Genomic DNA, 19,914 nt, shown 5'->3' with positions numbered 1-19,914 from the left:
TAAAAGATATCCTTCATGTCATGTAAAATCGAGCGATTATACATCTTCGCCTCCAATCAGCTTTAGCGGACGATATTCTGGATTTTTCTCGATTTTAAAAAGTTACTTCTGAGCAAAGTTCGCAGTGTGTTCACAATGTGTTTACATAGTCGACTATGTTGGTGAAAACGCTCAAATTTAACAGTGTGAAGATGAGACACTGTTATAAGGCTTTCACAGAGTTTATGTTCACATAGTAATATTCTGTTTCACAAAACTTGAATTGATCATTCACAATTTGTTCACGAAACAATTTGTTCAACCAAAAACCACTAGAATTAAACAGAGTATAGAGATTTCACACTGTGTTCACAATGCATGTGTTTCACACTGTGAGAAATTGTGCGTGTGTGTGTGTTTTCTTTCTTTTTTTTTCAAGGAGGGATTCTTTGAAACCTGGGTTGTATTTTTTTTTTCTATACCACATACATTGGCGCGCGTATGAACGCTAGAGAGAGAGAGAGAGAGTGTGTGTGTGTGTGTGTGTGTGTTGTGTGTGTGTGTGTGTGTGTGTTGTGTACGTGTGTGAGAGAGAGACGGGAGGGATGCATGAATATCGATAAATTCGAGTTATATTCATCTACCTTTTCATCCACACCTCTACTCCCTCCAGTACATCTCCTGCCTCCAACCTCATCCCTTGTTACCCTCCGTCTTCGTCTCCTATCTTGTCTCCATCCTTCGCCGACTTCTGAGATATTTTTGTTTTTATTTACAAAATGTTAAAATCTCACCATAGAACAGAAACTGTTTAAAAAATATGAAGTCTCGCTATATTACATTCAACTGCTATCACGCGTGACTTATGAACTCATTTTAAGGACTATACGCAATAATGATATTTTCGGATTAGAATTAAAGGGACATTCCAGACGATTTTCATAATTTCACATCATGTAGTACATAAATCGACAACTCCATGTATAGATTTTGGGAATTTATTGTGGTTCTTGAGCAGAGAAACAATACTTTGAAAAACCTTAAACAAATTACACTGAACAAGGATGATGACATAGGAGGTTCACATATTTCAGAAACGTAGCAGTGTAATTCCATTACAATATCGCTTGCTTGCGAGTTCATCTGTGTATAATCTATGCATGCCTTCTTCTTTTGTTCTGCTTCCTTGAGCCCCAACTCATGCATTCTTATCGTGACTCTGCCATGTCATCATCCTTGTTTATGAAAATTTGTTATAAATTTTGAAAATATTCTTATTCCTCATCCCAATCACTATAAATTCTGAAACTCTGTACTCAGTATAACTAATTTATAATTGTTCAAATTAATGTAAAAGTCTTGAAATCGTCTCGAGGTCTCCTTTAATAAACTTGAAAAGCTTGTATCTGAGCAACAACCAATAACTCATCTCGAATTTTCTTTTTCATAGTTATGTTCTTGTCAACTCATATGAATATAATATGGAATGTAATATACTAGGCCTCTATGATGTAAAACAGAAAATAGTTTCCGCAACATTTCGCTGTATAAAATTCAAGCAGCTCACAGTACGATGAACACGTTCTCGGTCTTCTGGTCGTATTTGGTAGAATTCAGATGAGCGGCAGACCCAACCTCTCCTGGAAAAATTGCAGTCATCGCCTGTCCACAAAGACTACTAATTTGCGTTTTGCTCGATTGGGCGTTCAACTTGCATGACCTATGATAGGTGGTGATATTATCTGCCGATAAATTTAGACTGAAGGCCCAATCTTTGTCGAAAATACGGCTAATTCTCGGAAACCATGAATGATTTTGGAGATTGACTTCTCTCGATCAATCACAGAGACGTGATCATAGTGATATGTCATAATGTTATGGTAATGCGTGGGCAAGCAAAGTTTAAGCTAGAAGGTGTCATTCAGAACGAAACCTCCATCTTTTCTTTTTCGTCAAAATGCGTTTCATACGTCTACGCCTATACACAAAAAGCTTCGCATTTGTTACAGCTTTTTAAATCTAAAGTAATTTGGGTTCAGGAATAAATTAGACCAAGTTAGTGTCCTGTAGCACACATTGATGATTTCGATTTTTTTAATCGTTTAGCTTTTACATACACACACCAATATCAGGTACACGCATGCATGCACACCCGTTCTCATATCATACTCTCGCCTATAACTATAGTATTTTGAAGAGTTTGTTCGCAAAAACCGATAAGTCCATTTATGAAGATTTTGAAGTACGGTCTCTGTCAGAAAGTATAAAGTAATACCTTCTAAATGACATATTGGTCACTAAAAGGTATATTTTTGAAGTTATGGTCAAAAGAAGCAAATATTTTCTTATTATTCTTTTTATTTTATTGACCTTTAATCGCAAATATCTCCATTTGGCAAATATGGACTTATCGGTTTTGCAAACAAACTCTTCATATATTGGTCAGTACATATAAAGGTACATTTTTGAAGTTACGGTCAAAAGAAGCAAAAATGTTCTCATTATTCTCTTTATTTTTCTTGATCTTTAATCGCAAATATCTGCATTTGACAAATATGGACTTATCGGTTTTTGCAGACAAAGTCTTCGTTATATTGGTCACTACATAATACATTTTTGAAGTTATGGTCAAAAAAAGCAAAAATGTTCTCATTATTCTCTTTATTTTTCTTGACCTTTAATCGCAAATATCTCCATTTGGCAAATATGGACTTATCGGTTTTTGCAAACAAACTCTTCATATATTGGTCACTACATAAAGGTACATTTTTGAAGTTATGGTCAAAAGAAGCAAAAATGTTCTCATTATTTTCATTATTTTTCTTGACCTTTAATCGCAAATATCTCCATTTGGCAAATATGGACTTATCGGTTTTTGCGAACAAACTCTTCATTCATTTCGTTCCTTCTCATTTTTTTTTCTCTCTCTTCTTCTCCATGCTATACAATAAAAGATGAATTGGCTGCATTCATGACACGCTTGTGATGTTTATATTCGCATTGAATTCGCAGAAAAATACTCGTAGGTCAAGAAATCATCTCCTATACTGACGGTTGCACGTTTATGACGTCATAACCAGAAGACGGCGGGGGGGGGGGCGTATTTCATGGAGCATTTTTTTTTCTGACAAATTTGCTCGTAGCCAATCAGATGCAAGGATGTCAGATTACAGAATGTAGCTTATAACAGTTTGTCAGAAAAAAAAAATCTGACAACATCAATGAAATGCCTCTCCTGTATAGGCCTAACTGCTATACAAAATGTGCGCCTTGTCCTTATTGCAACAGTGCTTATTGCAACCCATTTTTTTTTTTTTTTTTGCGAAACGCAAACATCATTACACTGATGAAAGTGGGTTGTGTCGTCGTTACGCCAGTGACAAGATAATCATAATGTCACGAAAATACTAGCTGAAAAATATTTAAATGTATCCAACGTGCAATGAAGTCTGCAATTACTCATCTAATCGTTTCTGAGAACCTATAGCCCTACGAAGTCCTTTCCCATAACAATAACGATATAAAAATGAACGTTACATAACCCTTTCATAAATATTCCCTCTCTTCGTCTGCTATATACCGCGACTTCCATGTAACTTAATCCGCAGTGTGCCGATGTACAAGTGCGAATTAACCCGTTCTAATGCAGGAACCTGGTAGCCTGTGCATTAAATCTATGGAGATTTCAGAATTCAGTATGGAACAGGTTAAAAACCCCAAATAGCGTTGTACACATTGTCTATGAGAGTCCCTGTAACAGAAAGACTGTGGAGACAACAAATAACTTCACTCCAATTAAGCCCTTATCTATACAATTTACTTCTAAGTGTTGTGACAATATTAAGTATGTATCATAATCATGTATAATATAAATCATATATTGTCTTGTATGGTATGTTTTGTACACAGATATTCTTTGCTGAAAATGAAAATAAATGGAATGAACTGGAAAATGAAATTAAAAAGTTCAAAAATACATTCAAAGATTGTACATACTCTGTGATCACATTGAAACGGCTGTAAATAATTTTAGTTTTTAATAACGCTTAATCAAGTCCACACCAACTGGTGTTATTTTATCTAGTATATAATAATCTATCTATCATAAATGCATAATCAAATCTAATGTTTATATTCGATGCGCCTAATATATCTAAGAATGGAAATTTCATTTTGCTTAAATAGGACAAAATGTAAAGTATGGACGAAATGCCCTTCATCGACGTAAATAGACACCGATCATTCCGTGTTCTAGCCGTGATAAATGGGCATTAATCGGTTTGGATTCGAACTAAACCAACGATCTCCTAGTAAGTGGACCTCCATCGGACAGCGCAACTTACGTTGTGTAGCGCCATCTCGTGTTACTTACGAGCACGGTCCAACAAATTCACTGACGCCATTGCAGTTGTAGCTATCAGGGCTCACACCCATAAATATTTCCCCATAGGGATGTGTGTTAAAAATCAAATTTCAAAAAATTCTGTAAAATAGCTGGGAGAAATGAGGTGTTTCAGCTTCACTAACCTGGATAAGTTAGATATACCCTTTCATCCATCAAATTCTCATGGTGGATATTTCAGTTCAAATTCTGTCCAGGGGTCCGCAAAGCCAGACTACGAGTTCTTGTCACTCAAAAAATCACCCATTTTCCGTGCACGTACCCAATGAAATATAGTCCCCTCAAATTCCACCAGAAAAGCTTTCATCTTCCAACCAAAATGCAATTTGTAGAGGAATGATTACTCAATATCTACAGCTATTCAGTTTTTTGCCAAACTACATCATTGATTTTTAATTAATTTTTTTCTTCATTTATTTTGGTATCTTTGGTACGAATTTGTGAACATGGTGAAGGGGTCTGGTTCATTCCATTGTATTTACGGGTGTGAGCCCTATAGTGGAGGTCATATTTCTCATTTGTATCATAAATGTGTTTTTGATGAGATTTTCACCTACATCATATGGGAAATTACACATTCAATGGTTATAAAGCTTCTCAAAGGGACATTTTTGAAACTCATGCCCTTTGAGGGTTTTTTTAAAATAAAAATGTAGTGTTGATCAGTTCTTCATAAGATGAATACCTAGATGCAAGCAGTAATCTTTGATTATGGGGGGTGTCATCATCACATTATTGCCTACAAAATACTTGAAACGACTTTGTTTTGTCAAACAGACTAACTTTATGAATTTTGACCTGTTTCAGTGGTAGCCAAACAAAGAAATACATTAAAATAACACAGTCATTCAAAGTTGTGTGATACTGATGACTGCTATGTACAAAGATCTATCTATACCACAACAACATAATAAGAAAACAAATTGTAGCCAAACAGAGTTGGGGGGGGGGGTAAAGGAGAGGGGGGGGGGGGGTATATAGGAAGGGGAAGGGGAAGGGGGAGGGAGGAAGAGATCTGACACAATAGATCAACATAAACCAGAAGAGTTTGTATGGGATGAATACTTCCCATAGACTTGTGTGCATTGCATGCATCCTCTATAGTGGAGGTCATATTTCTCATTTGACTTTTAAACATCATAAATGTGTTTTTGATGAGATTTGCACCTACATCATATGGGAAATTTCACATTCAATGGTTATAAAGCTTCTCAAAGGGACATTTTGAAACGCATGCCCTTTGAGGGTTTTTTTTTTAATAAAAATGTAGTGTTGATCAGTTCTTCATAAGATGAATACCTAGATGCAAGCAGTAATCTTTGATAATGGGGGTGTCATCATCACATTATTGCCTACAAAATACTTGAAAAGACTTTGTTTTGTCAAACAGACTAACTTTATGAATTTTGACCTGTTTCAGTGGTAGCCAAATAAAGAAATACATTAAAATAACACAGTCATTCAAAGTTGTGTGATACTGATGCCTGCTATGTACAAAGATCGATCTGTACCACAACAACATAATAAGAAAACAAATTGTAGCCAAACAGAGTTGGGGGGGGGGGGGTAAAGGAGAGAGGTGGGGGGGGGGGGGAGGAAGGGGAAGGGGGAGGGAGGAAGAGATCTGACACAATAGATCAACATAAACCAGAAGAGTTTGTATGGGATGAATACTTCCCATAGACTTGTGTGCATTGCATGCATCCTCTATAGTGGAGGTCATATTTCTCATTTGACTTTTAAACATCATAAATGTGTTTTTGATGAGATTTGCACCTACATCATATGGGAAATTTCACATTCAATGGTTATAAAGCTTCTCAAAGGGACATTTTGAAACGCATGCCCTTTGAGGGTTTTTTTTTTAATAAAAATGTAGTGTTGATCAGTTCTTCATAAGATGAATACCTAGATGCAAGCAGTAATCTTTGATAATGGGGGTGTCATCATCACATTATTGCCTACAAAATACTTGAAAAGACTTTGTTTTGTCAAACAGACTAACTTTATGAATTTTGACCTGTTTCAGTGGTAGCCAAATAAAGAAATACATTAAAATAACACAGTCATTCAAAGTTGTGTGATACTGATGCCTGCTATGTACAAAGATCGATCTGTACCACAACAACATAATAAGAAAACAAATTGTAGCCAAACAGAGTTGGGGGGGGGGGGGGGGTAAAGGAGAGAGGTGGGGGGGGAGGAAGGGGAAGGGGGAGGGAGGAAGAGATCTGACACAATAGATCAACATAAACCAGAAGAGTTTGTATGGGATGAATACTTCCCATAAACTTGTGTGCATTGCATGCATCCTCTATAGGGCTCACACCCATAAATATTTCCCCATAGGGATGTGTGTTAAAAATCAAATTTCAAAAAATTCTGTAAAATAGCTGGGAGAAATGAGGTGTTTCAGCTTCACTAACCTGGATAAGTTAGATATACCCTTTCATCCATCAAATTCTCAGGGTGGATAATATAGTTCAAATTCTGTCCAGGGGTCCGCAAAGCCAGACTACGAGTTCTTGTCACTCAAAAAATCACCCATTTTCCGTGCACGTACCCAATGAAATATAGTCCCCTCAAATTCCACCAGAAAAGCTTTCATCTTCCAACCAAAATGCAATTTGTAGAGGAATGATTACTCAATATCTACAGCTATTCAGTTTTTTTTTGCCAAACCACATCATTGTTTTTTAATTAATTTTTTTCTTCATTTATTTTGGTATCTTTGATACGAATTTGTGAAGGGGTCTGGGGCATTCCATTGTATTTACGGGTGTGAGCCCTATCAGCCAAGTCTACGCCTCGGCACAATCGGCGGATAATGCCGCCATTAATACGAAGCCCATTCATCCCGCTTATGGTTGCTTTACAAAATCACAATGATTATTATCTTATCCCAACAATGTTATCATTAGTCAGCTACTTTGCATATTATCTAGTTATAATTGTTTTAACCCTCTTTTCGTCTTTGGACTGAAAGTCATGTTTATCGATACGCCCGGGGAGGTGGGATGGGGCAGTAAAAAGTTGTTGTACCCGGCAAAAACAAACAAACAAACAAACAAAAAAAAAAACAACAACCACAACCACAACAACTTACAACAACAATTTACAACAACAACTTATGACAACAAAAAACAATTGTTGTTGAAGACCAGACTGAGTACAAAGCATGAGAACATGTTTGGGCCTATGGCCTATTGTACATTATTTTAAAAAACAAGCGAAAAAAAAATGCGCCTGATGCATTAATCAATCACTTGAAGAGTTTGTTCGCAAAATCCGATAAGTACATTTTTGAAGATTTTGAAGTACGGTCTCTGTCATAAAGTACAAAATAATATCTTCTAAATGATAATAAATGATAAATAAATTGGTCACTCTATACAATCATTATAAAGGTACATTTTTGAAGTTATGGTCAGAAGAAGAAAACATTCTTTTTATTCTCTTTATTTTTCTGGACCTTTAATCGCAAATATCTCCATTTGGCAAATATGGACATATCGGTTTTTGCGAACAAATACTGTACCTTTGGTTCTTCCACGAAAATAGATAATTATTATGGCCTATTGCACTAAAGAATGATGGGACATGAACTCTATAAGTATTATAATATTGTTTCAGCCACTCAACACAACTTCATTTTATTGTCCTATTATCACCTAAATCTTATGTAACTTGTTTTAATTCTTCAACTGATTGGGACTTTATTGACAATGCACGATGACTGCCTGCCCCCTTGGAAGGCATATTACTCATGGCTGGCGGAACCGCTGTAGGCGTACTTTTTTTTTCCACCATACAAAGGAATACATAAGGTGTCACCACTTTGGGCCACCAATTGTTTTCTTTTTTTTAATGAAATGAAAAGAAAGTGCGTATACAAGTGGCACTACAAAGGAATAGATAAGAGACCTTGAAGTGTGCGCGGTAATTAAAGGCTTTGCTTTTTGTGCTGAAGACTTTTTGTTTGCTTATTTGTTTGTTTGTTGTTTTTAGTTTGTTCGTTGCGGAATAATAACGCGAAACGTCGAGGGGGGGGGGGGGGCAAAATGGTGCCTCCCCCCCCCCCCCCCGTGGGAATATAGGGTTAAATGACAATAGTTTCTTTTTTAATTCACTCAGCGGTTTATTCCATTCAATCAGTAATCTATCCTATAAGAGAGCTTTCACAACTTTCCCGTGTCCTTCACGCTATGATACACATGCATAAAAGCGACAGAACATTATTAAACACTGCATTTACAGAACAAAGATGGCTTAGACATAAACTGGACTTCTGCTTATTTGGCTTTTCATGATGGAAACACCCACAGTAAAATTATGGCAATACACAACTGCAGAGTTATACATAAGGTTCTGTATTCAACTGAATACTTGCCAAGTATAGATTGAATTATTTGACTACTATTTTATAAGGCACCGGCGTATATAGCCAACAGGTGGGGTGGGGGCCCCACGGGGCGCTATGGGGGCACTTGCCCTCCTCCCCCCAAAAAACAACAACAAACAAACAAACAAACAAACAAACAAACAAACAAACAAACAAACAAACAAACCAAAAAGCAAATTGGACCGAGGATTGGAAGGCAGGGGGATGGAAAATTGCGTGTATACTGTAGTAAGCATGTGCATGAAGCCTCTCACTTTCAACATTTTTATCAAGATTATAATTTTTCAATATTTCACTCAAAGTGTGCACCAGATCAAATTCCAATTCTAAGATAGCAAAATCTCTCCCTCGAAAGGGGGCATCGTCCCATTCCCACACTCTCCCTCGCCACACTTCGGCTCTTTTCCTGGCACATTATATTGACAGATTCCAAAATGTTTTATTTAAGATTGCATCATATCCATGACTTCAATTCTATTGAATGTAAAAGTTTCCTAATCCTCGTTTCGGTCGCTGTCGGTTCTATCTACTGATTTAGACTCTGTGAGCACTTTGGTAATTATTTTCCAAATGATTCCACAAAATTTTATGTCAATCGTAATATGCAAACGTTCCGTTCGGGAAGGAGCCACCTCTTAATTCCCACACCGTACCCATTCCCCTGACAACTTCCATGCACGTATCATTAATTTTAGTACGCCTACACGGTGATGTCGCACACTCGGAACGAGATATCACAATTTAAGTCATTCAGTTATCTGGGAATATTTCTTTTTCTTAATCTTTTTTTCTAGAAAATAAAAATCCAACATCTCACCAAGAGTGTACACCAGATCGCTGAATTTCAGGTCTAAAAGCGCAAAGCCTGCCACACCCTCGCACAGATAATTTTCAACTCCAAGTTCCCCTCCTCCCATCGTGAAAACGGATCGACTCCCCTGCCCCTTCCATTCCCTTCACCCTTTCGGTCACTCAGCTCTCTTGCATAGACTTTTCTTTAATGTATTGGCCCACCCCCATCGATTAAACTGAACGATGCCCTTGGGGATGATTGTCTTAATTGATTTAAGTCAAGAAGATTTAGAAAGGCAGTAGGTGTAAGGAAATATCTATAGTACATTATTACAAAAAAAAAATGAATATCCATATTACTATTATATTGATTTCATTTTTGCAATATGCATGTCGAGGCTTTAAATTTAAAAGTGAGGGTGACAAAATCTTCGTTAAAAAGAAAATGAAAGAAAAACGAAACAGCAAAATAAAAAAGCCTTTATACATGTATTGTGTAAAAAAAACCAAAGAGTCTTCACATTTTTTGCTGCCACTTCCCTCCCGCATCTTATATTTTCATGCAAAAAAAAAAAAAATTGTCGGGGATGCAAACATTCAACCTTTTGTTTTCTGCAAGAAAAGGGGCAGCCCCCGACCAAGCTCTCCACTAAGCTCCCCACTGCTTCTCTCTCTCCCCCCCCCCCCCCAACTGTTGCGCCAGCCCGGTTATGGGCTTGCAATCGTTATAGAACTAGGTGATGGTGACTATCATCAATCACCCCCCCCCCCCCCCCCCCACTCCTCGGTATGGATTTACGCCGGTGCATTATACATGTAGACTATGGCCACACTTTGAACATTGAGAGTTTTCCAAATATGCAACAAAATGTGTGCATCAGAACGTTTAACTGCAATTAGTCTCCCTCATGTTGGCAGGAGGGGGGGATAAGGCTTTCCCCTTCCCACATCATCTTCATTTCTATCTGCCTTCCACATACTCGCTACGTGCCTCTGATTGACAATTCAAGATATTCCAGCAAAAGTGTGTGCCATGATCGTAGAATTTCAGTTCCAAAAATGAAAAAGTTCCCTCGAATATGGGAGACGTATCTTGCCACCTTCCCATTGCTTGGTCCCCTCCATGGCAATTTCCGAATTTTTCACAAAAAAAGTGTGTCTCATCTTCCTTTATTTCAATTCTTAAAAAGCAAAAATCTCCATCGGATGTCGGAGGGCGCACCCCTTCCCACATCCTCCTCCCATCTAGTTCCACAGTGATGACGCACACGCGGAATAAAAGCTTAATTTCGTGATTTAGCTTTTGACACTTCCCTGAAAGAAAAAAAAAACCCTGCATCATCTACTTATTTATTTCTTCTTTGCTGAAAAACAAAACAAAGACATTTTAAGTATTTCACCAAAGGTTTTGCACCAGATCGCTGCATGTATTTCAGGCCTAAAAAGGCAAAATCATCCCCTCTCCCACACCCTCGTTTTCATGCTTTCTGTTTGCTGAACAGACAGCGTCCAAGAAATTGATTTGAATGATAACATTTTTTAGGGCAGATTGGTCACATCAAAATACTGCTACCTTAAACCAGTGGGACCGTTTAAAGTTGATAAAACACGCAAAAATGCATCAAATTGCTCCGTTTACAACGTCTGGTGCAAAAAGTTCTCACTGTGTGTGTGTGTGTGTGTGGGGGGGGGGGGGGGGTGGAAGAGGGTTCAATTCCCGATGGCTATGCGTCGGTGTTATTATATAGGCTACCTATATAGTATACTGTATAATAAGTATACTACCTGTATATACTGTGTAATATTAACCTACATTCAACCCAACTTGGAAACTTGGAAATTGAAATAATGATGAACATGTTGATGGTTTGGTGTAGCTATTGGTGCAGATGAATGCACTACACCAATTCCTATAATTACTCATAACTCTCCAGATCTACAGAAAATTCATTCTTTCTTGTCTTTCAGATAGCCTGTCTTCTTTGGTCTCACAGAAACATTATTATCGCGAAATATAATTGAAGGGGTCGCTGCAATATAGTGCTAACCCACACAATAGTCATTTTGAGATAATCGCTGATTGGAAAGTCCATACATTGTACATTAATAAAACATGAATGCATGCATTTTTTTTGTCATCTTATTGGTTTAATTCAAATATGATGTTTTCACGGAGGTTAGAGTGAAGGATAAGGATCAAAATGCATGTAGAGTAACTCAATTTTGACAAAAGTGTGGGTTAGCACTCTTGCACCGACCCCTTATTGCATGCTCAGGCACCACAGTACATTTATTTAAGCATGGAAACTTCACCCGCTGAGTTTTATCCCCGCTGAACGCTAGTTGGCGCACTCCTCGCCAGCGTTTCACTTTTCGACCGAGAGTTGGCTTTAGTCGAAAAATCTTTTATTTGCTGCGTGCTACTAGTGCAACTCGTATATTATGTGTGAACGTACTGTACGTACGTGTGTGGCGGTCGGTGTTGAAGCGTTCATCATGTCGTCCGTGCAAGCTTTCAGGGTCTACTGCAAGGGCCTATCTAAACCCAACAAACATTACAAGAAACTAACGAGGCAGGATAGACTGAAAAATGCCTTTGAACGAGTTGTGAGAAAGTTAGGGGAGGAAAAGATACGTGAAATACGCGAGGATTTCTCCGAGGCTCAACAAAAAAGAGACGCTGACAGCGAAGCGGACGACGCGCTGGAGCAATGCCATTGCCGCTGGCATCAGAAGCAGAAGCCGCCGCCAAGAGCGGACAGCATCATCCTGGAACTACTGGCTGAGGGTCTGTCGCAAATTGAAATCATATCAATCCTACCCGTAGGGGGCTCTAGGATTTCACGCCTTGCCAAATTCGACCCGGAAAAAGTGGAGAAAGGGCCGAGAATTCCTTGGCATGCTGCTAGCGATGAAGATAGAGACGCTATTAAGAGGCAAATAATGACTTGGGATATTGAACTGAGTTTTCCGTGCTGTCATCGGCAACCTCTGGAGTACATTGGAGCAGAGGAGTGGCAGGAACTTTACCGAGAATATAAGGAGGAGAGATGCATCGGCGGGGAGAGAGTTTTGAGTCCAGTTCGATGGAGGGAGTATGTACGAGCCTTCAAACCCAGGCTTAGGTTGAAGACAGCATCCACAGGCTTGTGTAGCTGCTGCTATAGGATTGATGTCGAACTGAACGACCCCACAACGTCCGACGAACGCAAGGCTGAGCTGAGGCTTCAAAAGGAAACATGGCTCGATGATGCTGTTCGTCAGCGGCGAGACATGAACACGGCTATAGCTCAATACCAGAAGACGTGGGCCCCAAATGACGGTGCAATTGAAGAGACTATATCACTTGTGGTAGATCCTGATGACCAGGAAAATACACCCTTGACAGGTAGGCCTACTGTCAGAACAAGTTACTGCAATTAAGGATGCATCACAATTAACCACAGTTTTTTCATATAAATATTAACAATATAAACATTGTCTAGTAACTACATTGATATTGATTTCATGTAAATGCTGTGATACACAAGGATGAGTTGAACAAAATTAACATTTTTGGTTATTGGCAAACAAATTTAGAGTTGGTATCATGAATCGGCATCATAAAAATGATGATATTGATGATGATCATCTAGGCAGTTTCGCTTGGTTTGCTCTTTAACACCAAAACAAAAATGCAAATTCAATCACAGCCATCTGATTGTCACGTTTATGTAAATAGTTTTAATACTGTGGTAGACAATTTTCAGAATTATGAAAGGCTTCTTTGTACAATTGTATGTCCTCTCCCCAACAAATATTGTCCCCTTGTCCACAACAGACCAGGTACTACCCTTCCAGTGCCACTATACACAGTATGATGAATACTGTTGGCTGTACTCATGGATGCGCACTGTCCCTCACTAGCCTCGGTGATGCCCGACCACATTTGTATAAAGCTACATGTAGCAAGGGTTGGATAATGCAGAGTGGTACCATTTTATGGCAAAATAAGTGGGGGTGGGAGCTAAGGTGGAAGGCTTTCCCATTTTAATGCATAGACCATACATTTTGTATTCTCATTATTTTTGCCATATAACCTTCTTGTCCCATTTCAAATGAACTATAAACTGCAGGATTCATCCTCGTTGAAGCCGAGGGCAGGACAGAAGACGATCAAGCCAGCTCTACTGCAAACTGTGGTCATCCATCTCCCAATACCAGTGAGTGTTGATCCATTGACTAATTTGTAATTTAAGTAAATCACAGTCGTACTTGGTAGGCCATGAATGAAAAACAGATGATGGTAAGTGTTGAATGTGATAATTAAGTGGGCATTCATTTTTTACTACAAGGGAGTAATTTATATGAAGATGTTCATTTTCTAAGTTATGTCTTATCAAGGGCTGTCTGTTTGAAGCTCCTTGTTCATATTTATTACTATAGATCATTATCTCTTTGAAGACGAGTCCCGAGTATACTCGGGCATGTGTCTATGGGAAATGCGTGTTAAAGCAAAATCAGCTTGTCTTCGACAGGTTCATTCTGACACAGGCTAGAGGTACATTACTGATGCTGCATTTGATGTAGGCCTAGAATTTGTTGCCTTATTTTTAGTTTTTTCTTTTGGTTTTTGTTTACTTTTTATCTTGCTGTTTCCCAATGCTTGATAAAGATATAATGAATTTGGAGCCATTTTTCTTTTAATCTTGCTGTTTTTGCAATGTTTGGTGAAAATGTTAGGACTATGGCTTCAATTTGCCATTGTTGTTTTTTTTAATGTCTTGCTTACAATAAATAAATAAATAAATGTACAAGTGAACTTCATATTAAATTATGCCATTGCTTCACTAATGTCAATTATTTTACTACTTCCATCTCCAGACATCCAGCACAAATGCTTCACCTCAGCAACAGCGGAGAAAGCAAGAAAGATTGTCATTCTCTGTGAAGACTACGGACAAGCCATACCCTTGCCATCTTATAAACTAACAACTCCCAATGTGAACTACTTCAACTCAGACTTGCACCTCCACATGTTCAACATCTGCGATGTCACCCGGAAGAAGAACGCTGTCTTGCTCTATGACGAGAGAACGGCAGGGAAGGATGGCAATGCCACGAGTTCGCTGCGCTGGTACTACCACTGCCAATATCTGAGGAACTTGCTGGATGCAGGTGTCCCCCCTCCAACCATGGTCATCAGAGTTATTGACAATTGTGCTGGACGCAACAAGACTCAGTGTACGTTGATGTTGGACTGTCTCCTGAGCCTCCTCTTGTACGATCGGGTATCAACCTTCTATCTGCTCCCTGGACTCAGCCACATGAAACCAGACCAGGCCATGGATTCCTGCCGGCGGGCATTGTACAAGAAGAATGTTTTCATCCCAGATCAGGTGATTATTTCAGAAAATTATCTCACAAAATAGTCTTTTCGACAGTGGAGCCTCGATATGGCAAGGTTGGATTTGACAAGATATAACGGGGCAATTTTGCAGTTCTCATATCTTCATTATTCTTTTGTAATAATCCCTCATCAAACAAAAAATGGCTATATCAAAGAAACTCTAATGGTCCCAGGTAGCTTGTTATAAAAAAAAAGTTTCCTTGTTTTAACTTTATTTTCAGTGAAGTACATTGTTAGGAATTTTATGAAAATTGAATAATTTATTTTTTTATGTCCATTCTGACAAAGGACTAAGTAATGAAAATGTAAAGAGTACACCCAAAGTCATTTTCATCTGTTGCGGTCCAGATTTATTAACCCGTTGAGGAAGAGTCCCGAGTATACTCTGGCAGGTGTCTAATTGGGAAAAGCGTGTTGTAGCAAAATTAGTCCGTCCTCAATGGGTTAAATACATGTACAGTGTATATCACAAAGTGGTTTAACCCTAATCCCACCGGGTTTTTTGAGGGACTTGAGACCACGGGGGTGGGGGGGGGGGGGGCCTTTCTGGCCCCCCTTCAGATCTCAGTCATGGATCGCGCGATCCTCGCGAAAATTTGCACTAAGGTAGAGGCCAATGTAATCTACAAGACTAGATTTTTCAATTTTTAATTTATGTATTTTATGTTAATTTATGCTAATTTATGCATAAATATTTTTTGGTGGTTTTTTTTTTGCCAGTGGGAATAGGGTTAAGAATGTAGTTGCTATGGCTTTTTCCTGCTTTCACATTTATATTTATGCTTCTTAATTTTTTGCTAATTTACATATATTTCCCAGGTGGTTGATGCCTTTAATTCAGTACCTGGGATGCACGCTGAGTTCTTCAACGCTGGGAATAAAGTCTTCCGTGACTGGGAACATTTCCTGGCGAAGCATCTGAAGCCACTTCCTTTGGGATTCACAGAGAACTACTGCTTTGAGGTGTCTGGAGGAGCAGTGGTGTACAAGTCATTGGTGACGGAGGAGAGCGGACTGGAGCACACCTTCTGCACGGATGTGGCCTCCACTCGCGAGGCAATCTTGGCCGAACTCCTAGGTTTGCCGCCCACAGCAGAACTTGGAGATATCATCAGCGCGACTCCCAGGCTGCCCATGTTGGAGGAAAAACCCATCCCTGGGTACAAAGAGGAGTCCATTGCAAAGAGGCTCCCCAACATCCCTGCGGAATACAGAGCTTACTACCCTGGTGCTGATGCCAACCTGGACAATCATCAACCTTCTGATTCAGACGAAGTAGATGAAGCCCCACCAGTGAAGAGAAAGAAGCCTGCAGGACGACCCAGAAAATCCAAAGGAGTGTTCTTGTATTCCTGACCCCCTAAACAAGAAAAAAAAAGAAAAGAAAAAAGAAGGGTTGAGTAAGGGGGGCAGGGTCAATTGTAATCATAAAATTGGGGGGTAAAAATGAAGCCATTAGAAAATCACTCGGAGAGCGCAGACCTCCACCAAGCCAACAACTCATTTCCACAAAGCATGCATGCAATTTCCCAAAATAGAAGCCTTTTGTTTACGTCATCAGCAGAGCTCGTGCTTTAGTGCGCATATGTAAACCTTCAGAACATGCAGCTAGAACTCCCTTGTGCATTGACCTTATATGCCAAAAGATCCTCCAAAAATCCATAAAGATTCCTGGGTCACTGGAAAAAATTTGATCACCTGTTCCTTGTGTCATTGACTTTTCTTGCGAGTTTCATTCAAATATGTTCCCAACTTTTTGAGTTATTTTGCAAACAGACAAACCGATGCTTATGATCACTTACCCTCCACCTTCCTTGGCGGAGGTAATGTATGGCTTGCACCATTCAGGTAATCATCTCATATCATTTTGACCAACAACCAGATGGACTTTTGTATTAAAACATGTTTGAAGATGGCAGACCCCACAGACGAGCCTTACATTGTCATTGTTACGGTGCATTCCTGGTGATAGTAGGAATAGTAGAAATTCAGGCCGCAAAATTATCTACTCTACGTATTTATTGTTTATTTGTTTGGTTACAACAAAATTTTGATATAATGAAAGAAAACTGCCAGTCTCGAGGACTTTGTTATAACGGGAGTCTACTGTAATGAATTTGTATTTCAAGTCTACATACCATGGTAAATTCTATTATTTTCAAATAATGCAAAGAAATGAAGATCATATTTCTCAATTCTCCCCCTTTTGATTAATAGCACACATGCTACTTCCTAACTTGACAGTCATACTGTCATTTCTGAAATCAAATGATGTCATTTTGAATGAGGAAAAGTGACATTTTAGTGTTGATGTTGCCAATCTCAAGATTCTTTAGCAGTTTGTAGAGAGATTGATGTTTGCATAATATAATATCTGTCTCATCACAGGGAACTGTTTCATTAGTATTATTCAGTGAAGCTTTTGTATCCACTGAAAATTCACATTTCAACCGAAGAGTTCTCATACACAAATATACATCTGATTTATCATACCAGGTTATTTCATTCCACAAGACTTCATGCTGAAATTGATGCAGGCGTTTTAAAGTAAATAAATAGTAAGGTTTGCAAGACATTTCCATTGAATTTCATGATAAAGAGTCATGTCTTATCAGTTTCAGCATTTTGACTTTCTTGTTATTAAAATCTGGATGTAATTGAAAGTGATATGACTCTGATAATTGTACTGAAGCATGACATTGATATGTTCTTTGTCGGAATTACAGATAATGGTTCATTTTGTTTGAAATCCATGCAGATTGCATCATTCTTGCCAGTTACTACCATTGATTTTAATTCTTTCAGAGTGTTGTTAAGCTTGTAAACAGATAAATAAACTGTTATGCTTGCATTATTTTCTTTCAAGTCTGTTGGAATGTGCAAAAGAAAATTGATCATTTTTTCTTATGTATACTCAGACTTCATTCTTGCTACGTACAAATGCATGAATTTCTGAAGTTTCATTTAATTCTTTCAAAAAGCTGTACAATGTATAATGCTGACAGTAAACCAAGGTGTTCCTTTAAGTTGTTGTTGGAATTTGGACAAAAAAATGTCCATGTTAATCTTCATTTTGTGAAATTACATTTGATTAAATCATATTGCTACAGACTGATATTGTGAAAGTTTACCAGTACATGTAGTTCTTTATTGTGTGTGTGCGTAAGATGTTGTATGATAACAATAAACATAGTCTTGTGCCATGATTTTTATCAATTGTCTCCCTCTTTGCAAATGTATCATGTAAAATTGTACAATACTGTAACTGCTGTTCTACATTTCAAACAAATTCAATAACCCTTGTCTGCCTTGGATTATTTAACATAACAATGGCAGAATTTTGGATCTTGGGTACTTTGTTCCAAGTTCATCATCTCACTACCAGCAGCCAGAGATATCCGGGTTGTAGTTTGCAGGCACAAACCTTTGTTGATTGTAAAGGAATCTGCGCCAACACTACATGCACTACATGCACCACCCTCTCTGGCACATGTCTGGAGCTGCCTCAGTCTCCCAACACTGGAAAAAGCTACAACCAGCGGAGGTCCACCTCCGTGGTACAACACAGACCGGGCCTATGGGACAGTGCCAGGGTTGTGTGTGTAGTATTCTTGACGCAGACTCCTTTCGACCAATAAGGGTTTGTGCCTGCAGACTAGCCTGGTGGTGATGTTGCTGCCTGGAAAGCAGTAGATGACAGGTTTGACTCCCACTGGTTTCTTTTTTTCCGACATGTTTGTTAAGAATATAAATCAGCAGTTACAATCTCACAAACACATTTGTACAGAGGGAGTCAACTGACAAAAATCAAAGCACATTCCTACCTCTGTACTGCAATAATCATTTGCTTTTAAACATACTCTCCGTGATTTATTAAAATAAATACAAATTACAGGATTGGACAGTCCAGATCAAAGTGTGCATAGAGGGACCATAGGTAATAATTGGGAAAACAGCTGGGAACAGAACATTTGGGTATTTTCCGATCATTTCCTATGATGCCATTTATGAAAATAATGTCAAAAAGATCTTCCTATAGGCCACGCAGACAGTGTGATGAAAGAAGCTGACACTCGATTGCCAATAAATGAAAGAAAAATACTGAATTTACAGCTTTCGAAGCCAGACAAAAAAAACCCATAGTTAAAGAGCAATTGATGTTTTGTTTTTGATTTTTTTTTTATTATCAAAGTAACTATAAATAAGTACGTATCAATTAGCATTCAGTTATTGTTGAGTTAAGATTACTAACAGGAATGAGGGTTGTAATGAAAGGATCTATATTTAAAAAAAAAGAAAATCATGTGCGAGATTATAAAGCTAAATGGTAGGCCTACAGACATGCAAGGACCTGAGCTTTGATACTATGTCAGCTGGGCCCAGAATTTTGCCTGAGAACTACAGTACAGTAGTAGGTCTACACAACAACATTGCTAGAATGACAATTTCCCAATAGCAATTAACAGTCAGTCAGGAGGCTTGATTCTTTGTGTTACCATAGCACTTGCCATTGCAGCATATGAAAAGTTATGGTCAAAAGAAGCAAACATTTTCTTATTATTCTCTTGACCTTTAATCACAAATATCTCCATTTAGCAAATATGTACTTATCGGTTTTGTGAACAAACTCTTCAAGTTATGATTCATGCGATCTTGTGAATACAGTACGCTAAGAAGAGATGTGGTATTTTGGCCTATTCTGAAAAAGAAAATATATCCAGAGTTTGTTCGCAAAAAACAATAAGTCCATATTTGCCAAATGGAGATATTTGCGATTAAAGGTCAAGAAAAATAAAGACAATAATAATAAAGTATTTGCTTCTTTTGACCATAACTTCAAAAATGTACCTTTATATGTAGTGACCAATATATGAAGAGTTTGTTCGCAAAAACCGATAAGTCCGTATTTGCCAAATGGAGATATTCGCGATTAAAGGTCAAGAAAAATAA

The 19,914-nt window shown here is 38.3% G+C and overlaps 1 protein-coding gene across 1 annotated transcript; it reads left to right on the top strand.

The window, feature by feature from the left end:
• The first annotated feature begins 12,071 nt into the window (after window positions 1-12,071).
• LOC139722573 (uncharacterized) lies at window positions 12,072-16,843 on the top strand. Its single transcript, XM_071633867.1, has 4 exons — window positions 12,072-12,963; window positions 13,691-13,777; window positions 14,439-14,953; window positions 15,784-16,843. The coding sequence occupies exons 1-4, from the start codon at window positions 12,072-12,074 to the stop codon at window positions 16,318-16,320; spliced, it is 2,031 nt and encodes a 676-aa protein (XP_071489968.1). The 3' UTR covers window positions 16,321-16,843.
• Window positions 16,844-19,914: the final 3,071 nt, after the last annotated feature.

Source organism: Diadema antillarum, unplaced genomic scaffold (genome assembly GCF_040938485.1).
Source record: "Diadema antillarum isolate AM-2024a unplaced genomic scaffold, OU_Dant_1.0 scf00000014, whole genome shotgun sequence".
NCBI classification, from domain to species: domain Eukaryota; kingdom Metazoa; phylum Echinodermata; class Echinoidea; order Diadematoida; family Diadematidae; genus Diadema; species Diadema antillarum.
The sequence above is the reverse complement of the archived record's forward strand: the minus strand, read 5'-3'. Positions and strand labels throughout refer to the sequence as shown.